Genomic DNA, 27,440 nt, shown 5'->3' with positions numbered 1-27,440 from the left:
GTTTGATTAAGCTCTTAAATCATATTATTACTAATTGTTCTCTATGGTACTTTGCCCTTCCAAGGGTATTATCCACTTCTATATCCCCAATTTGTACTCGATATCTTTATTATCATAGGGTAGACTTCCCCCTTACTCTTGGCTGTCCTTTGCCTTGGCTCTGTTTTGTTTATGACTTGGCCAAAAATAAGAAAGAAGCAGATTGCACAGCCGCTGGCAGCTGTTGTGGATGGAGAGATGTCTCGAGATGAGTTGGAGTTTTGAGGATGGTATACGATCCCTTTTACCCTTCTGCCACATTGTGTGTGGTGGATCAAGAGATAAACAGCCTGAGAGATACAAAGATACTGCAATTAGTGAAGGGGGCACTTGCCACATCAGAGATAGATAGAGAGAGAGAGAGAGAGAGAGTGTGGGTGGTGGCTTGGAGCTTCTTCGAACCATATGTCACTTTTGTGTAAGCCGAGACTTGGCATCGGATTACCACAAAGCTGTAGTTTTTCCCTTCGATCTTCGGTCTACTCCTTCTCCTTCTCCTCATACATCTTTAGTTTTTATTAAGTTATTTTTGGGACTCCTTCCATAAATCCAAGCCGGACGAGCTGTTGTTTGTTTGGCTTTTAGTTCTGGGGGCCGGAAAACGCCAAAGAGCATAATAAGTTGGGATTTCAGCACAGTCCCTGGCATGAGTGTAAGGTCAACGGCGTTGACAGTGATCTTGCATAATTACAGGGGCCAGCCAAAGCAAAGGTAGAGACACACCCCTCCACTCTATTCTTTATTCAGTTTCGTTCTGTTTTTTTTTTGTTTTGTTATTTTATTTTAATTTTTACTGCTGTTGCCAGAGAGCGAGAGTTAACCCCTTGATGGCCGCGGGGTCATTGGCGGACGTATGTGAATCATTGACAGTTTTTATGAAGCGCCGCATGCATCACTCAGCGCGATCTCAAGAAGTGCCCGCTGTCTCTGCATGTCTCTCAATATCTCTGCCATGGGTGTGTTGTTACTAGATGTGCACTGAAAGAAAATGTATATGTTGGGAATATTATTTCTAGATTTTATCATAGGAATAACCTTATCTCTTAGATAGTTTTCTTATCGCTTTGATAAAAGGGAGAGCATGTCTCATAGAGCTTAATATAATTTCATTAATTTGTGACATTTCAAAATGAATTTCATGCCATTTCTTTTGATAATTTTAGACATTTATTTCCGATATTATTCCTTATTTTTTTCTGTGCCAATTTAAACACACTCTCTCACGAGGGGCACGGACCGCACCCCACTTGCCTTTCAAAATCATTTCAAATTCAATAGAAAATGCTGAGAGGCACACCAGCCTGTCAAGAAATATTAAAGCAGCAGCGATGACGAAAGTTTTTCATATCAGAGAAAATCGAGCCGGGGATCGCTCTGAAGAAGCATTGGGAAAAAATTGGAATGTTTATGCCGAGCCGAAGTCGAAAGCGTTTGCGTTAATTAAAAACAATTAAAGTGGCAACGTTCGGGTGGCGGGTGCCACGAGGGGTGGCCAGCATCGGGGTCGCCACTGATGCTGGACTTGGAATGGGAACCGAATCATATACTATATATATATATATCTCACGCACATCCAGATCGAGTTTGAGATCGAGCCGAAATATAAAGGTTTTGCAGCTCGACAAATGTGGGTCGGTTTAGGGGAAAAGTTGACTTCTGCTAGGGCCCAGAGGGCGAGAGACCTCTTCTGCACTTCTTTTCCCCCTTTCAACGATCGGCTTGGCTTTCCATAACAAATTGTATAATATTAATTGCGGTTAATTGGGATTAACAGCTGCGCCAAAATGTTTGCCGCTCTCGATGCACTTGGGTCGATTCGGTTGGGGATCAGTTCCCTGGAATGCCCAAGGGGAAGTACACTTGAAAAAAGTTAAAAGCAAGGGCAGCAATTAGTTAAAGTTTGTGGTAATAAAAAGAAGTTAAATTCTGAGAGATTTAAGGGGAACTTATTTATGAAAAAATAGGCTTTTAGGTCAGCTAAAAGAAACTTCTTTAGATCCGACTTTAAAGGACTAACTTTTTGGTATATAAAACCTATACTTTCTAAGGGTTCTCTTTAGTATATTATTTGCTCTTTTAAATAATTAACCAATAGGAAATTTGATTTACAAATTATGTTTAAAAAAGGCAGGTACCTCGAAACCCTTCCAAATTTCTCAAAAAAAACCCCCTTCCATCCATTCCATTAATTTAAAAACCAAGATAACTAATACTAAAAGAAACATTGCCCTCTTTCACCTTAAAGCATTAATAATATTTTACAATGAACCGACTCTTCTTTTTGTTCTGGGCTTAAAGAAGGGCAAACAGCAACGGAAACCCGACCTGGCCCAAAAATGATTTATGTCCGAACGGGTTTTCACATCTCGCCACATCTCCATGTTCTCCCCAAACGCGCACTCAGCATCTATGGAGCCGGTTCCCACTTCCTGGCCAAGTGATGACAAAACTTTCAGAATGTCCACTGGCCATTTGCCATGCCTCTCTCTATGCTCCCAAGCTTCCAGTACCAATCCGCCCAATAGACCGCCCCATCCGGCGTTGGCCATCCGGTGTCGATCGACTGGTTTTTGTTATATTTCAGTTAGTGTCTCCGCACAGGATTGCCTGGGCCATAATTGATGTTTAGAGTGTGTGTGTGTGGAAAAATCACTAAGGAAAATCGTTATGCTCCGCATCCGAGGCGATTTTCCTGCCTGGAATTTCCGCTCTTGTTGACGTCGCGCTAATTACGATGATGGAACAGTGGCAGGCCCAGACCCTCTCTGTTACTCTCTATGTGGAGTGTACCTCAGTACCTGTTTTTAGCCATCATCAGATTGGCCGCATAGATTGCACACAACCGGGCTTACACACTACATAGACACACACGCACTTAATGCAACACTATGCTCACATGTGTCCAGTAATTGCCAGAATGTTGCAGCGGAAGTAATTTGAGGTTGATGATGATGCTGCAAGCGGCAAGCTGCGAGCGGCTGTCTTGTGTCGCGAGGGTTAATAGGCGCACTCAGGGGTTAATGGCTATCCTATCCTAGGCACTTGCTGGCCTAAAGGGGAGGGGGGTTGCCACATCAGTAGTTTTCCCCGAATTCACTTGGATCTCTAGGCACCCAATAGATAAGCACGGCAAGAAAAGATGATCTTACAGATACACTTATAGATAAAACACTTTAAGAACTAATTTTTATCATTAAGGAGGAATTATCTCAAAGGTTGAGCAATTTATCTTGAATATTCTGATCTGTAAAATAAATAAATAAATATGACTTTCTAAGGGAATATAATTATCTTAAATATAGCAACAAAGTTTCTTAGTTAAAGATCCATTAACAACGACATTCTGTTGTTAAAAGAGTATACCTATTACCTTCTTCTTTTGTCTTTTTAAAAGCAACTTTAAAGTGCTTATCATGACCAGTAAAGTTTCTTAACAAAATACAATCATTACCAATCCATATAACCATTTTTTTCCGTGCAGAGATTGCTACATGTCCAAAGCCAAACCCCGCTTGCATACGAAATGAAGAAACACTTAGGAAATGTTTAAGAAGAATGAGATGGGAGACAGAGCAGCAAAGAAAGAGACAGGCGAACTCCATTCAAATATGAAAACTGCATTTTCAATTTTCCAAAATGCCGTTCTCCGTACAGATAAGCAGGGTTAAGGGGTCTCTTTCAATGGTTTTTGTCTCCCAAGCATGTGAGAAATGATGGGATCACCATCTCCATCAATGGCTAAGTGGAACTCCCTGTTCCCCTCTCTTGTCTCGGCGACATTTCAAAAGATATATTCAAATGAGTCTTGTCTGGCCGGGGTCTTGGAAAAGCGATTAGTGTGTCAGATTATGATGAACACTCCCCACTCCCCGCCCCGAAATATATGGAATCGAAAGCCACTCTTCGAATGTCACAAGACCGAACACTGAACATGAATCCAATATCAAACATTGGCAATTGCACAAAGTCCAAACGTCAAGGGAGTGGCTGCAACAACATATGAATTTACTATATATACCCGTACATATTGGATCGGTAATGAACATGTACGCACGAACCGTAGTGTTGTCGAGGAGGATTTATTAAATTTAAAAGCTAAATATGAGGTTTGCAATAGAGTTTCACAGAGCTTGATTATGTAGAAAGTTGAATAAACGAATAATTGTTAAAATCTATTCTTGGGGAAATATTTCAATATTATTTTATTTGTCAAAAGAATAATTTCTTTAGCTATATCCATTATTAAAGATTCACCAACATTTGTGGAGTTCTGTCTGTGTAATTACGATCTTTAAATGTGTTATATGTGTTGTTAAATGTACTTACACATTTAGAAATACCAGCCTAAAATCTATAAAGTATTAGTTCTCCTTATAGATCCCTAGATCCAAATGAAAACTATCTTAAAGATAGCTGATTTGACACCACTCACAGGCAACATGAGTGTGTGTTCGGCCTATGCGCCATCAGCCATCAGCCAATACTTTACTCAATAAAAATACAATTGGGATATTGTCATGTCGATCACGTAGCTGCAACGACAACGTGTTCTCCGAAGATTTGGATGCCAGGTCTTGTACCGATCCAATGCATTGGACTTACCTACCAATTACCCAGCATTTGGGGTATAAAGCCGAACTAAAAACTGAACTATCTTGAGGGGCAACAGGCACTCGTATCTCCCCGCGTTCACCTCCGGCGACCTCAGTTGTTGACTTGTGCTGATTGCAGCTTTAAAATCACCTCGACGACAACATCGTCTCGTACACATGTAGGCACTTCATCATAACCCAGAAAAAGGCCCCTGTCTCTCTCGGAGCCCAGAACATTTTCAATACTCGCACAGTTTTGTCAGGCTCAGCACGTTTTGGAATATTTTTCGAAAAGTCAGCAGTTGGAACCAGAAACCGACGCCATTGTGCTTATATAGTAATACTGGGCACTCATTTGTATATACACATACTACAGAGTATGATCGCAGCAGAAAGGGCATTCATTTTCACATTATGTAGCAAAAAAAAAAAAAGAGTAAAGAAATAATGTCTGAAAAAACTGATTAACAAACTGTGTTAAGCACCCAAAGATCGGTCCGAAGTCGGTGCTGAATTGAATTTTGATGAACACCCGCTGACAGGGGAGAGAGACCTTTTTTTCCAGGGCTTGGTTCGGCTTGGTTTTTGAGCCCCAAAAAAACAAAAACCGGCTCCTCGATCGCTGCTCACAGCTTCGTCTTGGGCTCCGGAAGTAATTAATGCTTTACTTTATTTCATTTTTTCACCTCATCCTCTCTCGGTGCTTGCTTTTGTTTGCCACATAAAAACAGAATCTATGCCTCGTCTCCAAGTGCTGGAAACTTTCACCAATTGCTGGCTGTCTCTAGCTGGCTCTTTTGCTTTTTGCACTCTTTGACCGAATTGTCAGCTCTGTGTAAGTGTGTGTGCGTGTGTGGAAATGATGTGAATTTTCCAAGATGCCCAATAAGGCGGGGGCCACTCGGACCGGGACGAATATGGCGCTGCTGCAGCGACATAATTGTGATCAATTGCCAAGTGGCATGGCATCCTACTGACCAAAACTGGGCTCTGGAAACTCGCACAGACCATTCTTGGCTCAGTGTTTACCCTTTGTCTTCGCTTTAATTAAAGCGACCAGGAGCCGGGATCCTCTACATGAGAGTATCTCCTTGTTTGCCAACTCGAGTTGCCATGCCGCAATCGGGCATCTGCATCGCATCCAACTCATCCAACTCATCCGACTCCAACTCCTCCGACTCCTCCTCCTACTTCTCTGCAACCAGCTGCCACAAGTTGAGTCCGCGGAGTTAACGATCCGCTCATGGTTTGATTGATATCCCACCAGATCTATATGCACTGAGGAATATTTTGATGATCTTTTGAGAGTAAAGTTGTACTTGGTAGTGTGTTTCTTTAACAGGATTTATTATAATGTCGTTATCATAGTTTTAAACAAGTTCTACAGCTCTTAAATGAGATACATATATAAATACGATATATATTATGATACATTAAATACCAAACTCAGTTTGACTCACAAGAAATATTAAAACATGATTTAATGTTCTAGATAAACATTTCTCCGTGATGTTAATATATTTGTTATGATTTAATATAGTAAATCAATTGGTTTTAAAATAGAATCACTGATTAGAATTATGGAATTTAGCTTCAGTGTAAAGTATTCCATATATAAATACGATATATATTATGATACATTAAATACCAAACTTAGTTTGAATCACAGGAAATGTTAAAACATGATTTAATGTTCTAGATAAACATTTATCTGTAACGTTAATATATTTTTTATGATTTAATATAGTAAATCAACTGGTTTTAAAATAGAATCAATGATTAGAATTATGGAATTTAGCTTCAGTGTAAAGTATTCCATTTTTTCTTCAAGTGCCTAGAACCTAGAGTCAGAAGAATAGTCGCTCAGCCATGGCCATGCCCAGTGGTCACCCAGTTGGAGTCGGACCCAGAGTCGGAGTCGGAGTCGGAGGCGTCTCATATCGGTCATGTCGCAAGCTCAGTTTTTTCCCCGCCTCCCTCTATTTTTTTCCGTTCATTAATTGCCAACATTTCATATTTTATTTCAACTTTATTTCTGCCCCGTCTCTCGCGCCCTTTTTTCCATTTGTTTTTCAATTATTTTTGTGGCCGTGGTGTGTGTGTGTTTTATATTTTTATTTTTTGTTTGGTCTTTTCATTGGAATCAAGCACGCTTGTTGTCGCCAGCGCTGTCCGTTGGTTGTAGTCCGGCTATTATTTATTTTTTTCCTATTTAATGTATTATTTTTACTCGACTGAAATTCCGCTGGCTCAGCTCGACTTGGGTTTCGGGTTCGGACACCATGGCATAAACAGAGCATCGAGTGTAATGATGATGATTATTATTGAATTTTGTACGCCAGCGACGATAACACTTGACACGGTCCATAGATAGTACAGGGCATCAGGCCGGCGCATGATAAGGATAAGGAGAGCTGGACTTTGGTCGGGAATAGGGGGGGAGGGGGAGCAATGCAGCCCACCCAAGGTGATCCTCATACCGGACACGAGCCTGACATTACGTATACGCCACATAGACATCTCTCTATGTAGAGCAGAACGAGGATGCAGCATAAGAATTTGTTAGTTTGGATGTCCAACATCCGCCTACAAATTCACATCTCATATTTATATCCACATCTTTTTATGGCCCATCAAATGATGCGAAGCCACGATTTGGAGAATCTGCAGTTAGCACTTAATTAACATTCGGCCCCTTTGACTTCCCCCCAGATTCGAAATCGGGCTCCGATGATTTATAATGTGAGAAGATTGCCTTCCATTTTGAAGTTTCGAGTTCACTGTGGGTCAACCTTTTGTTACTGCCATCAGGTGGGCACATTTGCATACAAGACTGAGACTGAGACTCAGGAGCGGATGCTGAAATTGTGGGAATTTTGAGATTGGGAATTAAGAATTGGAAAAGTGTTTGGCTGGGGATCAGAACAAAGTGAGTTGGCGATAAGGCTAATGAGAATGTTATGCATAACAAGCTAAAGATTATTTGAAAACAAATTATGGAAAGCTTATTATTTAATTTATAGATTTCTTTGGTAAATATTCAATAAAGTTCTAGGAGAAGCTTAAAAAACCCTTAGTATCTGTGATATTTTAAATAGATTCTCGACCTTCTTGCTATGTTCTAAAGTTATTAAGAGGTTAAATCAATAAATTGTAAGCCTTATAGAAGGTATATTAAATATATACTTAAAGTGTTAAAGGTGAAAAAGATGTTATCATTGAAAAAGAGTTATAAAGAAACTCAAAACAAGTCAAAGAGACTTTGTACGAAAACTCTTGTCTTAAAAAACAGTTTAAAGTCCGCTCCCACTTTTTTCTTTAAACATAATCTTTCGCTTTACTGCCATTTCTTACCTCATCCGCCCCAAGGGAAAAGTGTTTTTATCGCCTTTCCACACTGAGTTTCCGAGAAGTTATGAAATTTCAATTGCCATGATTCACTGCGGGGTAACGAATTCTCAAATTATTCTAGAATTATTCACCGATCTCGTTTCGCTTTGAAAATCATTTGACTCGGCCGCCCCAAAGTGTGGCATTGACCTTTGGCTTACTACATGTATCTATATCTATAATTGTATCTATACCATTATATCTCTATCTGCTATTTGTATGCTCATCTTGAAGGGTATAAAAATTGACACAAATTGCCAAGACCGAAGCGCTGCTAACCCACAATTGGCATCTGGAACTAGGGATTGGGATCTTCCATATGTCAAGATATGAAGCCAAGCGATTTCCGTGGCCTGGCAGTGCTGCTTTTTGTTTTGTGCTCTGACATTGGCAATGTGCAACTGTGTTTTGGGGTAAATGCATTTAAAATTCTTGCAAAAAAAGTGAGTGAGCCGAGGAGGAGGGGAGTGCCTATGCCGCATGTGGAGATCATCTCATCTGGCGGCGTCTCATCTGACGCGATCTGCTGCTGTTTGGCTTGGCTTCGCCGAGTTTGTTTTTCAGTGTCGTGAGAACTTTTTCAGCGTGTGAATTGAAAGCGGAGTGAAGGGAAGCAGGGGCGGGGCGGGGGAACGGAGCGTTTGGGTTGCGGAAACTCGCTGGGAAGCGAAAGTGTTGCAAGTACTGGGAAAGCAATCAGCAAACACAGCCAACAGGCAGCCAGAAACCAGCAACAAACAGCAGACAGCAGACAACAGAGGCGACGACGCAACGGCAATGGCAACAGCAACATTTGTCAGCGTTTTTGCAATTGGCGTGGGTATCAATCGAACACACCCCTTATCCCGCCTCTGGAAAAGGTTAAGAGTTATCTAAAAGCACTAGAAAATCTGAAGAAAGTAAGCTTCTTGCTTGGTATCTTCTAAATTTTTATTTTTGTTATATTTAAGCCTAAGCATGTCAAGTTTTTTTGCCTTCAACTCTTCTGTTCTCTTCTCCTAACTAATCTTTAACATTTTACCTTCATTGCAGGTGAGTTCCCCTCGCAGATGTCCAATCTGAGTTCTCTCTGTACAAATATGTATGTATACACATATGTACGTTCGTGATTCGACAATTAAAGGTTTGTAAAGCAATTAGGCAGCTGAGCTCGTGACGAAGTTTAGCTCAAATCAATTGAATGAGTTTCCCAAAAAAACAAAATACAAACAAGATTCCCCCAACGAGAATGAAATGCCAAACAATTGGAAATTCATTAAGGCCGCTGTGGCAATCTACGCCATATCGTAATCAAATGCAGCATTCAACTTTAAACTGCAACGCCGGCGGCTGCGGCTGTGGCTGCAGCAGCGCAGTCAGCGGAACGCCAACAGCGCAGTCGCAGCGTGGCACAATTGTTTTGGCCAGGCTAACAAAAAAAAACGAGATATATATATATATTTAGACCCCCTCTCTGCTTCCACCCGTTGCCGTTGTCGTGGCGACGAATCCGGGGGATATAACCAACGTCATGCATGAGGGATTTTATGGCAAGAACCGCCGAGTGTGCAAGTATTTGCACTGAGAGAAAAGCCAGGGGGGAGTATCTAATCATTTCTTATGGGAAATATTTGATCTTGTGTATACTGTTTTCACGTTTTATTAATTGTTTTTTCAAACTTAAAGAAGTGAAAATCGCTTTTACATTCCTTAATATATCAACTTGTGGTTATTTTTTTTATTTAGGTAATCTTGTAAATCTTTGAATTATCCTCCGAGTAAGTTTTTTTTATTTATATATTTTCTGTTAATTTTCTTAAACTCAAAGCTATAATTAATATGGTAAATACAATATTTATTTATTTTGGTCAACTGAAACCAAAGATTATGAACAAACTCTAAACTCTTTGGTATAAGTTACCTAATTTGCCATAATGTTAGAACATATTGATCCTTCAATATTTAATATGTAAGTACCTATATAAGAAGTATACGGTGCAGTATTTCGTGAGGTTAAACCTAAGTTGCTATGCTGTTTCTTGATCTCTTTAAGTTCTTGCATCTCATGAGGTCCTTACCTCTTTATTCATTATCCTTTTGGAGTGTTCACTTGGATTTTTATATATTTCTATAAAACCCATAAATCCCAAAAGAAGTTTTCTAGTTGTTTTTCTCTGTGTAGATCTGTGTGTGCAACAGATACCCAGCTGGCAGCCAATTGTTGCACTCGACAATGTTGGACAAAAGGCTCACTGCACTTCACTCACCCCTTTTAGCCCTTATTTCGGTGGTGGCGACACCGACACGCATGTCCATTGCTCCGACAAAAGGGAGTCGAGATGCCGCTGTCCCTTGGCCCTTGTCCACTCCCCCGCAAGAGTTGAACTAAAAAGCAAAAACAAAACAAAACAAAGCACAGACCAAAAAAAGCGAAGTTGGAAAAACTTAACGCCTGGTTGCCCACATCGGGTGTTCTTTCGCTACTCCCACCCCCTCCTGGCTCGATCTCGACTTGGTCGATCCATGTGAGTGCGCACTGCGCATGCGCCAACGCAGGGGCACAGAGGCAGTGGCAGTTGCAGAGGGGCAACATTATCAACAGGCTGAACAATCTATAATATAAAACTTTGATGAATTGCCTATATTGCTCTTTTTAGGGAAAGCAAATAATAATAAGGAAAATTATTATTTTAATAAATTTCTTTGTTTTAAAGGGAAATATATATAAATACATAATCAAAGTAAATACGATCAGCATTGCGTCGCGTGATTTGCATTCATTTGATTTGTGAAATTTACACCTTTGTACTGACAGCATGAATAATGCTGATAAATCGAATGCTAATCGAAGTTCAGCCCTAGTTTCGAAAAAAGTATTATAGTGGGTTAATCATATGTGTTTTTTAAATTTAATTTCTGTTTAGTTTTTTATTGGCGCTAAGCGAGAAATTGATAAAACAAATAAATTAAATCACACTGGTTGAAGTTATAATTTTTTATATTTATATTTGCTTCAGAATATTTGTTGTATTTTTTTTAGTTATTTAATATAAGTTCATTTTAGTTCAAATATGTCTTTGAACTTAAATAAATTAAATATAGGGTTTACCGAAGGCTCAAACCAGTGTACTAAAAATTGTGTGAAACGCCACTTCATCAAAACTTGTGTACTAAAACAGCTTGCTGAATACCCAAGTTTCAATCCACCTCAATTCACCTTCACCTCAGTTTGAGTATACACTAAATACAAATATCTTTTATTTTCCGCCTAGATGGCGCATTTCTGCTTTTCGGTCGAGTCAAGTTTCGGACAATTTAACATAGGTGGCGCCTTTGTGGAAAAATTTTATACTTTTATATAATATATTAAAATAATAGTTAAAAAATTGAAAATAATATAATATATATATTTATATTCAGTATTAGTGAGTAAAATGTGCACTAAGAAAACCGCTCGACGACCATTTGAATCCATCCCATATGCGACATGACATCCGTGAAGACACTGGGACTGCGACACTCCGGGTTGCCATAGCTAACGATGCCAACCTGAACGAATGCCGTTTGACCTCCTATTCGCACCATGTGCCCCATGGGTCCGCCAGAGTCGCCGCTGCACGACACGCCCGTGTCATGACCCACACAGATCTGGTTGCTGGCGCATTCCACCAAGTATCTTTCCCGGCACTCGCTGCGATCCAGGCGATTCATATAAATGGACTTGAGGGTGCGGCTAGGTGATCCTGGGGTGTTGCTACCCCAACCAGTTGCCACGAACTGCTGCATGTTCTCTATCGCCGAGCGCAGAGCCATGTTTGTGAGCAGGCATATGGGCTTGATGTGGGCTGCGGGAAGGAATATACTTCGTGATGAATATAATTATATATTGTAGTACAATCTTTAAAATACTTTTATACTCCACACGTCGCGATAGTCGAAGCAAGGCAATATCGTGAAAGCGATTGCTCCTTGAATAGTCCTTATTCCGAATAGCTTTATCTATGTCGAACTCCTCGTAGGGCGGAATGCAATCGGATCCGCTGCAATCGTTGTACGTGGCGGTATCATACTCGCCTAAACGCACAGTCCTGCCAAAGGATGTAGTTAATACCAGTTATTCCTTTAGTTACCTAAACTCCAAATATACTTACAGGGTCTCACCATTAATTATGCAATGGTAGGCAGTCAATACAAATCCTGTAAATATATGTAGATTACTCCTCTGTGTTGACGATAAAGTCCTGAATACTTACTGTGATTGATTAGCGATCCTCCGCAATAAAATCTGCCGGATGCATGTAAATATGCCATCCAGGGGCTTTCCGATATGTGCGCTTGATAGTTTGTATTTAGCAGTGCCCTCTGGTCCATTCTACCGCAATTTGGCTCCAAAAATTGCAACTTAACCGGTGTGGCACCCAAAAAGGCACACACGAACAGCGGAAACCAGAACATTTCAAGTGAAGCGTCTCACACAAACTAAATGCCATTCATAAGAGTCGTTTTTTAACCCAGAAAGTGAAAGAGAAACTTATCAGAGCTCAGGCTGAGTGAGCTTATCGCTCTCATTTATTTGAATTCTTCGAAAGCGAGGCTCTTAATGAAGGGGTTTTTATCGGAAATATATTACAAATTATGTATTTCAGCGTCACCTCAAACAATTGTTAATTTTTTTTATGGATAATGGTTTATGTGCCACAGTATCCAATTGGTGTAGGGTAGCACATTCGTAAAGACAGTGGGTCCATTGCATTGATTAAAACCATAACTAACCACACCAAATAAAATAATGTGGTTTCCAGCTGCAGTCGGTGCCTTAGCAGTCAAGGGTCCTCCGGAGTCGCCGTTGCAGGTGAAACTGTAGGGTTGACCCGCACAGATGTGGGTGTGATCCAGTTGCCGGGAGAAGGTCCTGATGCACTGACTATTATCGTAGTGTTGCAACTCGATTTGCTGCAGGGGGAAACTAACTACTGTGCTGGCCGTACGACCCCAGCCGGTGACATTGAAACTGGGAATACTCTGCACTAGATTCCAACGCCAATTGGAATTGCCTCCCAAGAGCATGCACACCGGCCTAATGTGGACTGCAAGCAAATTGATTAATTCTAAATAATTCTTGTTTTCATTTATGTTAAACTCACCTCCATAGGACACTGCCACATTCAGTCTCATGAGAGCCAAGTCATACTTGTGGTACTCCACAAAGGATCTATGGACAAATGTCTGGCTCACCGTGTACTCCTGTGGCCTGGGAATGCAGCCATCATTTGTGCAATCGAATTGTGTTCCTATGTTGTAGTCACCCAAGCGGATTTTTCTGCAGTGAAAAGGGAATTATATATAGTTTATAGATAGATCTAGGTGAGACATGGTTAAGACATACAATCCCTGGTTGGTTTTGCCCCGACAATGCGCTGCCGTTAGTACATATCCTGAAATGAGATACATATTATCTGCTGCTCAGTTTAAATACTTTTCCATGATGTGTGTATACTTACGACTGGTTATGAGAGAGCCTCCGCAAATGAAGTTTTTTCCTTCAATTATTTGCGCCATCCACGGATTGGAGAGTATATTGGCATTTTGACCATTAATCACATGTACATTGACTTCCTTGGCACATTGCGGATCCAGTAAGTAAGGTTGCACGGCTTCTGCTCCGGTACTGACCTGAAGGATCGCTAAATATAGACAAACAAACAACACGACTGCATGCACCATTATCAACAGCTTAAGGGAAAACCTCGAACTGAGTGATACTTGGCAAAGCCTGTGCCTTAATAAGAGAGTTGCTTATCAGCAGCTTTCGTTGAAAACATATTTATATATTTAAGTCTGATTACAGACTTTAATTCTTGGAATTCCTGTACATATTCTTTGTTTACTTATTCATTTATATGCTCAACATTGCAATATTTCTAGTTGGTTTTGATTCCTAATATCAATCTTTGATTTACGAGCTTCATTTGTGACTTGGGACTTATCAGGGGAATTCGCTGGTTTTTACCAGCAGCAAGTCAAGGGTCGCTTCTATGCATATATGTATGTATATTTATCAGGGATTTTTATTAATATTCTTTTTACACTGTCTCTCCTATTCGAACAATATTCCGGATCCAATCCAAATGTGCCATAACGTTTGTAAAAACAGTGGCATTCTCGCAAATCTGTCCCCCGAAGCTAACTATTCCAAATAGGATCATTATATCCTTGCGATTATATATTATTCTAGCACCCAGGGGACCGCCAGAGTCCCCATTGCAAGTACTCGCACCAAAGCGTTGACCACAAATATGATCCCGATCGATGTTCGCATCCGGATACTGCTCTGCGCAGGCGGTTCGGTTCAGATTATATAGCGTTGTCCTTCGGAGTAACAGACTTGATTGTCCAGTCTCTGTCTTGCCCCAGCCATAGACACTGAATTTGACAACATGATCTTCCAGATTGGGAACCGAGGGTCTCAGGAGCACACAAATGGGAAAGATGTTAGCTGCAAAATCAGGACTTTGATACATATATACTTTTCATTTGCAACTTGATCCTTGTACCTGTATATTGGACCCGCGGGGACAGTCTCAATAGAGCTAGGTCATGCCTTTCTTGTTGATAGGCCTGATGGATGAACGTGGCATCCACATCCAATTCCTGGGCTTTGTCTAGGCAATACGAGTGCCTGCAATCCTGCTCCGTCTCTCGATCGTACTCGCCCAAACGCACCTTGCTGTGGCAATAGAGAATCAGTGAATCAAATCCTTTAAAAGCATTTAGTTACTCACAGTGGTCCGCCGCCGAGACAGTGGGCAGCCGACAGAACAAAACCTAAGGGTTAAAGGTCAGCTGGGTGTTTCAATTCAATACAAAATACTTACGGCTTGTGATCAGAGAGGCGCCACACCGGAAACCCTCCGAACCAATAATAATTGCCATCCATGGAGTGGTAGCTATCTGGGCTACTTGGGCTCCAACCAATTTGTTTCGTTGCGGAGGAAGTCCACAGGGTTCCTCCAGAAATTCACCTGCATCCTGGCCGTGAGATAGCGAAAAGCAGGCCAACACTGCCAGTAATGCCTTTCCGCAGAGCTTCATCTTAGGACTGTGTGGATCAACTGATTGTGGATTGGGAACTGCCGTTTAGTTGGACCGTGTTCAATTGCCAAGTCAGGAGATAAGACCAAGCGATGATCGACCCCAGCACCCGTAATCTGTACTGAACACCTATGGTAAAGAAAACCATTCAGTTTTTTAAATTATATTTCAAAGAAAGAAGTTTGTTTGCTGAATTCGTTTTAGAAAACTAAAATGTAAACATGAATTTACGATTTGGAATATTCCAAACAAAATTGTATGTAGGTGGAGGTGATTGGTGAGGTAAGACATTAGTTGAACTCCAGCCAATGGGAGCTCTTGGGGTCTGGCGATGATATTTATTTGTATTTTGACCTCTACCCCCTTGAACGATACCCTTGATCCAGTCTATATGGTACATCACATTCGTATAGACTGCATTCGATGGGCAAGTTAGACCTCCATAACTGGCGATACCCAGCTGAACGACAATGTATGTGCCTGCCGTAGAATAAAAGCCCGTGATTGGTCCTCCCGAGTCTCCCTGGCACGTATTAGAGCTGGAGCCTCCGGCACAAATCTTGGACATATCCCCGCTAATCCCACATATCCGGCGATCGAGTTGCTGTGTGACGCCTTTTTTCAACACATCGCTCGGAAATCCCTCTTCCGTGTCACCCCAACCAGTGACAGTAAAATACGAGGTATCTGCCAAAGGGTTGAAGTTGGTCGGCAGACAAACAGGTCGGATATATCCTGCAAAGTAGGTGAGGTTAGTGCATTGTTCAGATTATGGCTAATCTTTCGATTACTTGTATATGTCACTGCCCTGGCCAGTTTGTAGAGGGCTATATCATTGCTGGGATGATTGGGATGGTGATCGTATTGTGGATGACTTATCTTTTCAATTGCAGAAATTTCGATGCCATTTACAGTGGATTCCTTCCACCTGAATTCTCCCAATTTGATGGTTCTACAAAATGGTAGCACATATGTTTTAGATTCTATTAAAAGAAGTTTAAAATTTTAATTAAAAATACTTTGTCTCTTTAATTAACTACTTACGTATATTGGTTGTAAGCGCAGTGGGCAGCAGACAATACAAAACCTTCCAGGGAATAAAGTATTGTACGAAATCTGTTCATTAAAACTCTGATATACTTACGGGCTGTGATAAGTGATCCCCCACACATGCTTATGCAGCTTGGTCCCGAGTAAGAAGGCACTGAAGTAATACCACCACTTACTTGAATACTCCAATCAATAATAATACTTATTGTAGCACTTACTGGATGGACCACATACGGTCCTGCTGCTAACAAACGCCATCCAAGGATGTTCTAGGACACTTGCCGTTTCACCATTTGCTACTCTACCTCTATATTTATAATCCGCTGATCCGCAATTAGGTTCGAGGAATGCAAGCCGACGTTGTGCATTACCCAGAACCATATTGGAGAGCAGGAAGATGATGATAAGAGCTCCGAAGACCTTCATATTGAAATTTGAACTGAATTTTCTACAGGCTAAACTCAAGCTATATAGCCTTACCATTTGCTGAATTTCTATGAACAGTCGTTAAATATAGACATTTTAATTTGGTATTATTTATTATATTTGAATATGGTAAATTAGGGGCACCTGATAAGCACAGATAGACAGTTTTCCAGGAAATGGAATTTAAGTCAAGATTGCTTTTAGATTCATAATATTATTATTAGAATCACAAAGCGTCTTTGAACTATTGATAGTAGTTGAAAAATTTTAATTACAAATGAAAATCTTTAAAAATTTCAAACTAATTCAAATACGGGTAACACAAGTCATCAAATTGGAATTTAATTTTTAAAAAATTAACCATAAACTCCATAGTTTTGAGGATAATAGACAACAGGATAATTTACATTGGGATAAGTAAGAGTATTTCCATTGGGCAAATAGTAAGTAGGAGAATTTCCATTGGGCGAATAGTAAGTAGGAGAATTTCCATTGGTATAGTAGTAAGTAGGTGGATTCGTAATCGTATAGTAGTAAGTAGGTGGATTGGGAGTGGTATTATCATAATTATTGTGGTTCGGCCTCTGGGTTGGTGCTGGTGTATTGTGACCTCCGCCCCGTCGAATGACACTCGTGATCCAGCTCATATAGTGCATTACATTCGTATATACCCCGGACGTTCGGCAAAGTTGCTCTCCGTAACTGACAATACCCAGCTGAAGGACACGGCTCCTGCCGCCGATGGAATACATGGCTGTGATGGGACCTCCCGAGTCCCCGCTGCACGTGTGGGAGGTGGGGGCTCCGGCACAGATCTGAGACGTGTCCACGTTGGTCCTGAATATGGAGGAGCAAAATGCCCGGCTTTGCTGTGTCAATGTGGTTTTCTTCAGCACATTGCTTCCAGTTCCGTGTTCTGTTTTACCCCATCCGGTGGCTGTAAGATGCGTAGTCTTAGCCAAGGGATTGTAGTTGGTGGGCAGACAGATGGGCTTAATAAAGTCTACAATAAGGGGTGTTGTATCATTCGTTGTGCCTTGATTATATATAAGTTTATTACCTGTATACTGAACAGTTCTGGACAATCGAAACAGGCCTATATCATTCTTGATATCACTTCTAGTATTTGTGTATTGCGGATGAGGTATTTGCGCTTCGACAGAAACTTGAATGCCGTTTGCACTGGGGCGTGATCTATCGTACTCGCCCAAGTGCACCGTCCTATAAAAAGATAGCTAATTGAGATTAAGTCAGGATTCAAGCCTATACTTACGTTGGATGGCCTGTCATGCAATGAGCAGCACTGAGCACAAATCCTACAGAGAATCCATTTTAATAGTTTGTCTCCTTCGAATCTGATTGACTTACGGGCTGTGATAAGAGAGCCGCCACACTCGACATTGCTTATTATTAATGCCATCCACGGATTTCCCAATTTATCGGCCAGTGTACCACCGATTATTCTGTACTTTGAACTACGCCCTCTTGAAATCGTAACTCCGCAATTGGATTCCAGAAATGAAACGGAGTCTTGTCCATTTCCCAAAATCACGCAGGATAGCAGGACAATGAGACTTCCAATGATCTTCATATTGTATTTCCGACTAATTTATATAATGGCGACACAAGAGCTTTTATTAATTTTCCATTCTGGTGATAAGCTCTGTTGTCTTGGATTGAAATGGTAATTAATGTCTTCATATAAATTCTTATATAGAGGCTACTGATAACCAGAGATTGCATACACAATCACACAGTTCTCAGAATGGAGAGTTCAGTGAAACTGTTAAGGTTGCATTATTCCTATTAAAACATATTTGAAATTGACCTGTTAGAAATGTAATTCGATTTGGAATTTGTGGTTTGAGATTTTCGCTAAATATTATTGTCCGCTATCCAGTCAAAATAATGCATAATATTGGTTAGATCCCAAGATTTATTTGATTATAATTTCAAAAAATTATTATCACTGAATCCTGTTTCAAAAATGCAAGATCTTCTCTGAAAGTGGATGTTGCCACTCGCCGAAGAGTGACGAGGCTGCAGTTTAGACTCCCCACTCGCTGGATGCATCTGCAGCTGAGGAGGGGAGCCTTCCTTCCAGTGACCAGCTAGCGAGAGTCACTGGAAGTGATGGAGGCTCCTTCCCAGTATTTTGGCCAGAGCCCCCTATTTTCCGCTCTCTTCTTCGGGCTGTGGATGCTGAGCAATCGTTTCTTGGGAAATTCACACACACACACACAGGAGAGGGGCGGCGAGATCGCTTTGCCAGATTGCTCTCCGGTCTCGGAGAGCTTTGGTAACGGCCAACGCGGTTCTGGAACCGGTTTCAGTTCGAAACTCTGACTGCACACACTCTGAAAAAAAGCAACAAAACAGAAAACAACACCAGCGACAGGAGTAATCATTTTCATTTGAAATAAGCAAATGAGCCGCAAAAAATGAATAGCATTGGAATTTGAATATTCGAAACGGAATGTTCGAACTTCGAACTGAAATTTATTTTCATCTAATTATGAGTGCTTTGTTTGAAGTCGCTGTGTGTGACAAGCAGGCAAGATTCAGCAACGTTTTAATAAATGAGAATTTTATGGCTTTGTTCTGAAGATCGATAGCAACAAGCTATTAGGGGAAGCGTTAAGCTTGCTTTTGCTTTTTGCTATTTTTAGCTAACCTCTGAGTAATACCTATATAATAAAAATATATACCACTTTTGAAATACTTTCTTGAGGTGTTTTAGCATAAATTAAATTTAATCAAGCTTCCTTATAATACTTCCATAAATAGTATAAACAGAAAATCTTCTACTGTACATCTCAGTAAATAATTTTCCTAGCTTGTCCGCTTATTGCCTTTGAGCTTACTTGAGGATATCTGTAGTCTTGTGGCACCCCACCTGGGCATCAGAAATAATACCTTAGCCATCACTAATCACGAGTGGATTCTGGATTTATTGACCTTGCCTGGGCTGCTGATGCCAGTGGGGCGGCCCTTGGAGCTGCATGAATCCTTACATTTCGGAATGCGGCTGCGGTCGGCCTGAGCTCAGCTCAGTTCAGGTGAGATGAGGTGAGGTGAGGTGGGGTCCAATGTTTCCAATGTTGCTGCACGGTGTCAACAACAGGAAAAAGCAAAAGCAAAAGCAACATCAAAAGCAATAGCAACATGGAGCAGGAGCAGCACGTTCGTGGTCTTGACTTTGAGGCCTGATACCGAGGCTGCTCTGTCGCCGCACGTACAACAACCATCTTACATAGCCGCCGATTAGCCAAGGTAACAAACGAAGAACTGGCCCAGACCCGGCTCAGGTCCAAAATGAGCTATCTCACTGCGCAAATCTTTCACTTCGTCGTCGTCTTGGTCGTGGTCGTGGTCTTTTAAGGGCCTCCACCAGCCTGGAAGGCCTGCCATTTATCGCAAATGCATTGTGGCAGTCCTCCACTGTGCTCCACTCCACTGTACTCGTTTCCACCTCCATTCCTTTCGAGTGCTCAAGACTGCATCTTTTGCTGGCCGGCCTTAGCTCGTCTCTCGGCTTTTGTTTCATGCTCCGTGGCTAATGGCACGCAGGCTCCACAGGTTGCCGCTGTCGAGTGTTGTTGCAACATGCTGTTGTGGACGGACTGAGACGGGCGCCCCAGCACTCCAAGGTCCAAAGGCAAACACAATCTATACACTGGAAGAAACTAAGAGAAACAGTAGGGAACTTAAGGGAACTTTAGATAACTTGAAAGTACTTGAGATAACTTGAGAGAACTTGAGAGAACTTGAGAGAACTTGAGATAACTTGAGATAACTTGAGAAAACTTGAGAAATCTTAAGAGAACTTCAGAGATTTTTAGAGAGTTGATTATTATTATTTTAAATCCTATACCTGACCATTATAAGCTTATGAGAAAATACAAAACATGCTTTTAAGACCAATGCCAATGGTGATCACAGGAGCAACTCAAGAGCAAAACTCTCTGAAGTACCCTGGGCACCATCCATCTTTCTGATATGTTCTATATAATGATGTTTCGATATATATTCCAAAGATATTGAATTGAAATGAGGTAATTGTGTTAAAAAGTCCGAGACCTTTGTGGTGATTATTGTTTCCTGTGTAAATTACACACTGGACACACGTGTGCGTGGCTAAAACGTCCGTTTTCTTGGGTGCTCCCCACGGGTTCTTATCGCCACAGCGAGTCTCAGAGTCTCTCCCTCCTTTTTGGCCAGAGTCCGGGTCGGACTCTTATCTGACCGGAGTGCCATTCGCCTCGGAGTGCTTTATGCTCGGATTAAATTTAGCAAATCGAGTGATGCGCTAATTGAACTCGCTATTCGCGGGCTTTTTGTCGCCCCAAGAAAATGGTGTCCAACAATGTTGCCGACTTACCATAATTTACATTTGGAGGCACAGGCCAACATTGCTGCAAATATTATGGGGCCGAAAGACAGGCCGCCCTGGGATATATTTATGTCTGAGGGTATTTATAAATCGGGAGATGGAGATGTGCCCGGGCACTCGGACCCCAAAAAAGCTCCCCAGCAACTCGGCTTGGCCGCTCATATTTCACACTTCACGACAAAGCGATTAAAGTCGCGCAAACAATCTGTTATTGGAGTTGTTGCAATTATGTTTACAAAGACATTAAAAAGGAACGAAAAGCGAATGGCGAGCGGGGAAATAAAAATAAAAATACGAGAAGCAAATACACACACAGAGTCAGTGTTAAGCTTGAACAAAAAAACAAAACTCGAAATCAGCCCAAGAGACTTCGAGGCACTCTTTATTTTGTATTTCTTCTGTTTTTTTTTTTGTTTTTCATTTTATTCTCCAGCTTGTTTTGTGTTTTTGAAACGTGAGTCGTGCACGCTGCCAGACGACGGCGACAATCAATATAAAAAAATCAGTAAAGAAAAAGAAACCAAAAAACCACAACTTGTATGCTAAAACGATGAGATGAAGTCAATGTTTCTACGTATTTGCATGCCACTCGCCTGGGTTAACTCGGGTTAAAGTTAAAGCTAAGTCCGTAGCTGAAGCTAAAGCTAAAGCCACGATCTATCGCCCAATTAGCCGGAGGAATGCCTCTCTGGGCCCATCAAAGTCGAATGTGCCGCATCATCGCGGGGCCTCAGCAATTAGCTTTAATTCTAAGCAGCTTTTCACGGCCATGTGACAAGTGGAATGCTGATGAAGCATTCTCTGATCGAACTCTGATCGATCTATCACCGGACTTGGAGTCGTGTTTGTTATATACCAAAAGGCAAAAAGGGCTGTGCCAAAGGGTCTGACGGTAATCCAATTATGCGCCTTCAGGTGTTAGGGCTGGGACGCGCTTAAAGTTGGCCAAAAACTAGGTGGGGGAGGGGGAATATTTATGGTAACAAATGAGGCTATTCAAATTATTTACATATACTTAGCTCACTGTTTATCGCGCAGAGTTTATTTAAATAACTTGGCCTGGCTAAGAGTTGATAAATCGCCAAAATTGAATAATATTTTGTTGGATATCTGCTTAGGAAATCTTATATCAGAATAAATCCACATATTTTTGTTAGATTTCTTCTTTAAAATGATATAGTCAAGGTAATATTTCATGCTGGTTTCTGTTCCAAGATATTTTGTTACTAAAAATTAACATAGAACAGCTTAGCGAAAACGAATTTATTAAAGATTGGGTAAGCATCTTCTGATCACTTTGAATAATAATCATATATCCTTCTTCTATATTACTTTTAAAATGATTTACACATCACTCCAAAGTTCAACTTCCTTTCTTAAATACAAACATGATTGTAAATATTAAATATGTATAATATTTACTGCTGCTTGCCATGTGCGAATGTGCAACAAAATTCGTTTCGCCTTATGGTCTCTCGAGGGGCTGGTTCATCCCTCTTTTGGGACAGAACAATCGCAAAACACTTGAGCGCCTCCTGAGCTGATCTTTTGTTACTGTTAATCTGCGTGGCACTTGAAAGTAACGCCTCGACTTCGACTCCAACTGTGATCCCGACTCCTATTCCTACCGCTCAGACATCGATGATGATCACGATGATGCCAGCGATTCCGACAACCTGTAGAGCAACCAGGAATCACGTCAAGGGTCTGGGTTCACGAGGCTTTCTATTGAAATTGGTAAAAAATACAACAAAAACCGAAAAGATCATAGACAGATGGAGTGCAGTGGAGTGGAGTGGCTTCGAATCGAGATGAGTGTGGTGTGTGTGGAATGGGGGAGATGTAAGACATTTCTCTTCGCATGGCATTTTGTACGCTTCATCAAAAGGTGTGTGCACTGGGAAAAATATCGATTACATTAAACTGGAGATGTAGTAATGCCTTAAAAATGCCTGTAATGTATGTATTTTGAAAGAAATCTTAAATCAAACTCAATAACAATCTGATTTATAGTTGTTTTTTTAACATTTTCTTTTTATAATTTCCTTGATTTTCTCTGTGTAAGAGTGGGGGAACTCGGTTTCTTACACCTTTCGAACGATTCGGCGTTTGCGTTTACCTGTGGCAAAGAGTGGCAGAGTGGAAGAGTGGCGGAGTGCCCTGAAGTGGTTTCGGAGTTCTGAGATCGTTCTCAACTCGATGTTCGGCTGTCAGTTGCATGCTCTTCGATTTTGACAGATGATTCTGTACGGGTTGGGCTCTCACTATGGCTGAGGTTCTTTTGATTGAGGTCTGGCCAGACGGCTATTAATATGTTTGATTATGGCTGCAGATCGACGAACGGCGCTTGGCATAGCCATAACCTGGCTTTCCCCTCCCCCCACACACAAAGAAATCCAAGTGAAACGAAAACGCTTTTCAATTTAAATGTATTTTCATGCTCTAAGACAATGCGCCAAGCGAGACAATGCAACGCCTCTCGACTCGCAGCGTGGGATTCAAGATGGTTGCGCTTTTCCAAGTGCACCTTTTGTGTCCCCGGCATTTAGGCAAAAATACACAGAAGAAAAACTAAAGGAAAATCGGGGGAAAAAGGTCAGATCGAAAACGATTTTACCTGCAAAATAAATGTCCTTTTGCTTCGGGTCCCGCCGAGCACATGGCGCAGGCGTAAAAACCCCGATTTCTTGTGGGCTGGGAACAGGTGAAGAGACTCTCCTCTGCCGAGAGATCTCAGAGATCTGCCCTAACAATGTTGACAACATTCGAACAGAAATCTTTTGCCAAAAGACAAACCATAGCGCCGCCGTCTTTTGGCCCACGCAGGCTTAGCTCACACAGACACAGCTGCAGCAGCAGCCGCAGCAGCACACAAAGATACTTTTTGCCGAGATACAGATACAAGGGAGGGCGGCGATCTTGTGCGCTTATATAGCATACATATGCCCACACACAAACGAGAGACAGCCAGAGAGAGAGAGAGAAAGAGAGCGTAAGAGCAACCCCAGAGATATTTTTACCTGAGCTCTTACGAATTCGCCGCAATAACAACAATAGCGACACGAAACTGGGATATACACAACATCTTACCTGTGAGAGTCGACCTGCAATCTATGCGAATCTTAAATGCCCTGCACAGCTGTCAAAGTTAAGAGGCCACGGGATTATCTCTTAGAGGTCCTTGGTCCTTGGCTTTGCTATTGGGTATTAAGAGGGACTTAAGCCCAAAGGTAGAGGGGGGAAATCAGAAATAGTTCTAGAGTTTCCTTACGTTTGAGTTATCTATCTAACTTATTGTCTTGACATCAATCGATCTTATACTTATCTATAACATAAGAAGGGATTGCAAGCAGTTTTTTGGGAATTGATTAATTAGAATTCAGGAAGTCGTTAATAAAATTCTTATACAAATAAACTCTTACAGCCTTGCAGGGTTTTCTAATATTAGTCAGAAGGTTGTAAAGGTTGTGAAGGAGTCATTTCCGAACCTATAGTCGAGTCGATCTAGTCATGTCTGGTCAAAAAATAAGTTTTCGAACATTATTAGATAAGGGGTTAGTTACATCGTTAATATTTTCAAAAATTGGAAAACATTTTAATTTTTAAAAATATTAACCTAATAAAAACTAACATAGAACTGCTTTTCGAATTGAAATTAATTCATTTTTAGCTTAGTTAGAAGTTTTTTAATCTGTGAATTCTGGAACAAATTTGATATCAAAATTTATATTAATATTAAATCAAAGAATGCAAATATTTTAAGCTTAGTTATGATCGATTTCCGATTTAATCCAACATACAATTCAATTGCAAACAGTAAGATGTATAAACTTTGGTTTCCCGAAGTAAGTTTCCTTTCTTGTTTTCGTATTGAATAATTTTTATAGTCGTCTTTTAGGATCCATTTAAAGAGTATTGAATCCTCCTACCTTATATTAGTATCTTTAACCTGACCATTTCTATGATTATTATAAGTCTTTATAGGTTTGCTTCGTTAAATATACGTGGAATCATATTTCCTTCAAGTATTATATGTCTTTAATCCATTCCCATCTCAACCCACTAAAAAGGCTTTAAAGTAGAGCATTTCTTGGCCAGATTGCTCAAGACATTTCGCCCTGTGTCGCTTCGTATTACGCTGAGGTTTTTATTTTATTTTTTTAAACGCTGCTGCCTCGTTTACGATTACCTGTAGAGCAGTGCAGAGCGGGAGAGATAGAGAGAGAGAAAGAGGGAGAGCGCGCTGCTTTGCTTTTATTTTGACCTGATCTGCGCTTGAGATTTCCAATGCTCACCTTTTCTTTTTACCTGTGAGCACTGGAGAGCGGCGTTGCAGAGAGTGGCAAACTGAGTGAGAGAGGGAGAGAGTGTGGCCATGTGTGCGTGTGTTTTGGGCAACGGCTTTGGCTTTGGCTTCGGCTTCGGCTTCGCTTTTGGTTTTCAGTCTCGAATACAACTTGTTGCTGCGCAGACGCGGATCGTTTGTTGCGCAGAGAGTCCTCCTCGATCGATCGATAAACATCGGTCCAGAAAATTGCCAATCTGCATATGTATGCATATACCAATCCGCGATCTCTCGCTCCGCTAATTTGCTTCGTTGTGCTAATCAAAATACCAAGAAATCGGTCAGTTTCGTCGTGTAAAACAAGTGCCTGGCATCGGTTTATACATATACCATATATTATATGTATCTGAATAGCAACCCAACAAAATTTTTGTGAATTCCCTGCTAATTGGCAGAGTTTTTGCGGTGTGCCAGCAAAATGTGTTTGTGCAAATTGGGGCCAGCAAAAACCATTGCTTAGGGCAATTAAGCCCAAGAAAAGCTGCGCCTGCGCGCGCCCTAACCTCAAAAAGAGCCTGAAAAATACAAAAATACATCTTAAACAACAACAAAAAAATAACAAAAAATTGTATAGTATGTATACATACGTATATGTGTATTTAAAAGCCTTCGGACGACTCTTGTGGCTCGTAATGTGAAACTGGTTCCTATACACACACACACACTCTGAGCAACTCATTCGCTCGAAGACCCACTCGAAAACACACACAAACACACAATACACACACAGTGAAATGTAAACACCAATACAGTGGCAAATTGCAACGACAACAAGCAACCAACGAAAAAAAAACGCAGTGAAAAGAGTGCCAAATATCAAGTTGATATAAAAGTTGTTATTTTCGGCCAGCGTAGCACCAAAAACACAGCCAGTAAAAAAACAACAACCACAGAAGTTCAAGACCCCATGACGTCAGGGAGTAAAGCTGGCAGCAGGGCTTGATTGGAATCCGGCATCTGGAACTCCTTCCGATACCCAACAACCCCCCTTCGAAGATGCTGCTGCGGCGGCCCAATGGCCTTGGCCTCCCACTCCTGCTGCTCCTCCTGCTGGTTGTGTGCATCTGCATCTGGCCCGCCTCGGCGGCCCGAGATCGCTATGCCCGTCAGAATAATCGGCATCGGAATCAGGATATAGAACGTGATCGGGATCGATTCCTTTATCGCAGCACTTCGGCGAGGGATCGGCAACGAGGTGTCACCAATTTTGCACCCGTGGGCACCACTGTGGGTGCAGCGGGTCAGGAGGAGCCAAAGAGCGAGTTTGTCAAGGGAAAAAGTAAGTTCACATTACTAGGATATAGAATCTCTATCTGGTATCTGGCCATCCATCTTCGTCAGTCGTACTGTTGTGTGCCCCTCATCTATCACAATCTGTTTATGTAGATTTGCGCCTGCCCATATATCATAGAAAGAAAAGCGTCGAGAAGTCCCAAATATGGTTAGTTTTTGGGTTCTTTTAGTTTTCAGTTTTTCATGTTTTTTTGGGTTCTCAGTTTATTATTATTTCTTTTTTTTTTTAGTTAGGTTGCAGCGATATGCTATGGAGCCTTATCTTATCATTGTTTTTTATTTGGTTTGCCTCTTATGCTGCACTGCATATATGAGCTCGTTTTTTTCGGCTGCATTTTGTATTATTAGGTCTTATCGTTACCCTGTAGTTGGACGGGTATATTGGGCTAACAGAGAGTGTAAAATGTGCTTTAAGACTAACAGAACCTCTGGGAATCTTTTAAAGGACTGCCTTTTTGACACTTTAAATTATAATATCTTATTTATGATGCAGTTTATTTAATACTTTGTTTTTGTTTAAAGTAATTTACTTATTAGTAAATTAAATTCTATACCTAATCCTTACAAAGGATGCCGTATTTAGTGTGTTTGAACACCCTTTTTCATTTTTCCACACAAATATCAAGTATACGCCAGGGTATCCCTTAGGCTTGGACTCTGGAAAAGCATTTCCCTTTTGGTTATTTTATACCTGCCCTTTGCTGCTGGTCTCACCTGCCCCTCTGGTGTGTGTGTGTGTGTGTGTGTGTGTCACCTCTTGACTTGGCGCTGGCTTAGTTAAAGTTAAAGAGTCTTGTGTGCACTATCGCCCCCTCCCCCTGATTTCGGTGTTGCCCCCGCC

General features: G+C 41.2%; 5 protein-coding genes and 1 long non-coding RNA gene across 8 annotated transcripts in view; 1 reads left to right on the top strand and 5 right to left on the bottom strand.

Moving 5' to 3' along the window:
* Egfr (epidermal growth factor receptor) overlaps positions 1-27,440 on the top strand; it is a 47,068-nt gene that overhangs the window by 6,051 nt on the left and 13,577 nt on the right. The window contains exon 1 of one of the 2 annotated variants that reach the window (XM_020959917.2): positions 25,403-26,585. The exons of the other annotated variant lie outside the window; for it this stretch is intronic. Within the exon in view, the coding sequence (XP_020815576.2) occupies positions 26,303-26,585 (283 nt within the window). The 5' untranslated portion in view covers positions 25,403-26,302. Of the gene's footprint in view, positions 1-25,402; positions 26,586-27,440 lie in introns of those variants that run through there. 2 annotated transcript variants of the gene reach the window in all.
* Positions 727-1,194, bottom strand: LOC147643930 (uncharacterized). The gene is made up of 2 exons (XR_015271346.1): positions 1,075-1,194; positions 727-1,017 (listed from the first exon to the last, which is right to left on the bottom strand). It is a non-coding gene; the product is annotated as an uncharacterized LOC147643930 (long non-coding RNA).
* Positions 11,393-13,783, bottom strand: LOC110189324 (transmembrane protease serine 9). Its single transcript, XM_020959366.2, has 8 exons — positions 13,502-13,783; positions 13,387-13,435; positions 13,145-13,320; positions 12,677-13,087; positions 12,254-12,469; positions 12,152-12,197; positions 11,910-12,088; positions 11,393-11,845 (listed from the first exon to the last, which is right to left on the bottom strand). Exons 1-8 carry the CDS (start codon positions 13,722-13,724, stop codon positions 11,442-11,444), a joined length of 1,704 nt encoding a protein of 567 aa, XP_020815025.2. The 5' UTR covers positions 13,725-13,783; the 3' UTR covers positions 11,393-11,441.
* On the bottom strand, positions 14,046-15,659 carry LOC110189327 (phenoloxidase-activating enzyme 1). Its single transcript, XM_086831582.1, has 4 exons — positions 14,876-15,659; positions 14,783-14,825; positions 14,555-14,727; positions 14,046-14,496 (listed from the first exon to the last, which is right to left on the bottom strand). Exons 1-4 carry the CDS (start codon positions 15,090-15,092, stop codon positions 14,084-14,086), a joined length of 846 nt encoding a protein of 281 aa, XP_086687708.1. The 5' UTR covers positions 15,093-15,659; the 3' UTR covers positions 14,046-14,083.
* Positions 15,240-16,699, bottom strand: LOC147643929 (chymotrypsin-like protease CTRL-1). The gene is made up of 5 exons (XM_086831581.1): positions 16,361-16,699; positions 16,237-16,296; positions 16,137-16,179; positions 15,884-16,044; positions 15,240-15,827 (listed from the first exon to the last, which is right to left on the bottom strand). Exons 1-5 carry the CDS (start codon positions 16,623-16,625, stop codon positions 15,301-15,303), a joined length of 1,056 nt encoding a protein of 351 aa, XP_086687707.1. The 5' UTR covers positions 16,626-16,699; the 3' UTR covers positions 15,240-15,300.
* LOC110189328 (duodenase-1-like) lies at positions 16,880-18,943 on the bottom strand. Of its 2 annotated transcripts, XM_020959371.2 has the most exons (4): positions 17,937-18,943; positions 17,842-17,884; positions 17,629-17,789; positions 16,880-17,571 (listed from the first exon to the last, which is right to left on the bottom strand). In XM_020959371.2, the coding sequence occupies exons 1-4, from the start codon at positions 18,157-18,159 to the stop codon at positions 16,925-16,927; spliced, it is 1,074 nt and encodes a 357-aa protein (XP_020815030.2). In that variant the 5' UTR covers positions 18,160-18,943; the 3' UTR covers positions 16,880-16,924. The 2 variants fall into 2 exon arrangements, with proteins under 2 accessions (XP_020815030.2, XP_086687706.1); XM_086831580.1 differs by having other exon boundaries at positions 16,880-17,789.

The sequence above is a fragment of the Drosophila serrata genome, unplaced genomic scaffold, assembly GCF_035046125.1.
Source record: "Drosophila serrata isolate PLE 108 unplaced genomic scaffold, ASM3504612v1 contig_240, whole genome shotgun sequence".
Taxonomy (NCBI): domain Eukaryota; kingdom Metazoa; phylum Arthropoda; class Insecta; order Diptera; family Drosophilidae; genus Drosophila; species Drosophila serrata.
Note: the sequence above shows the minus strand (reverse complement) of the source record. Positions and strands in the feature narration are given on the sequence as shown.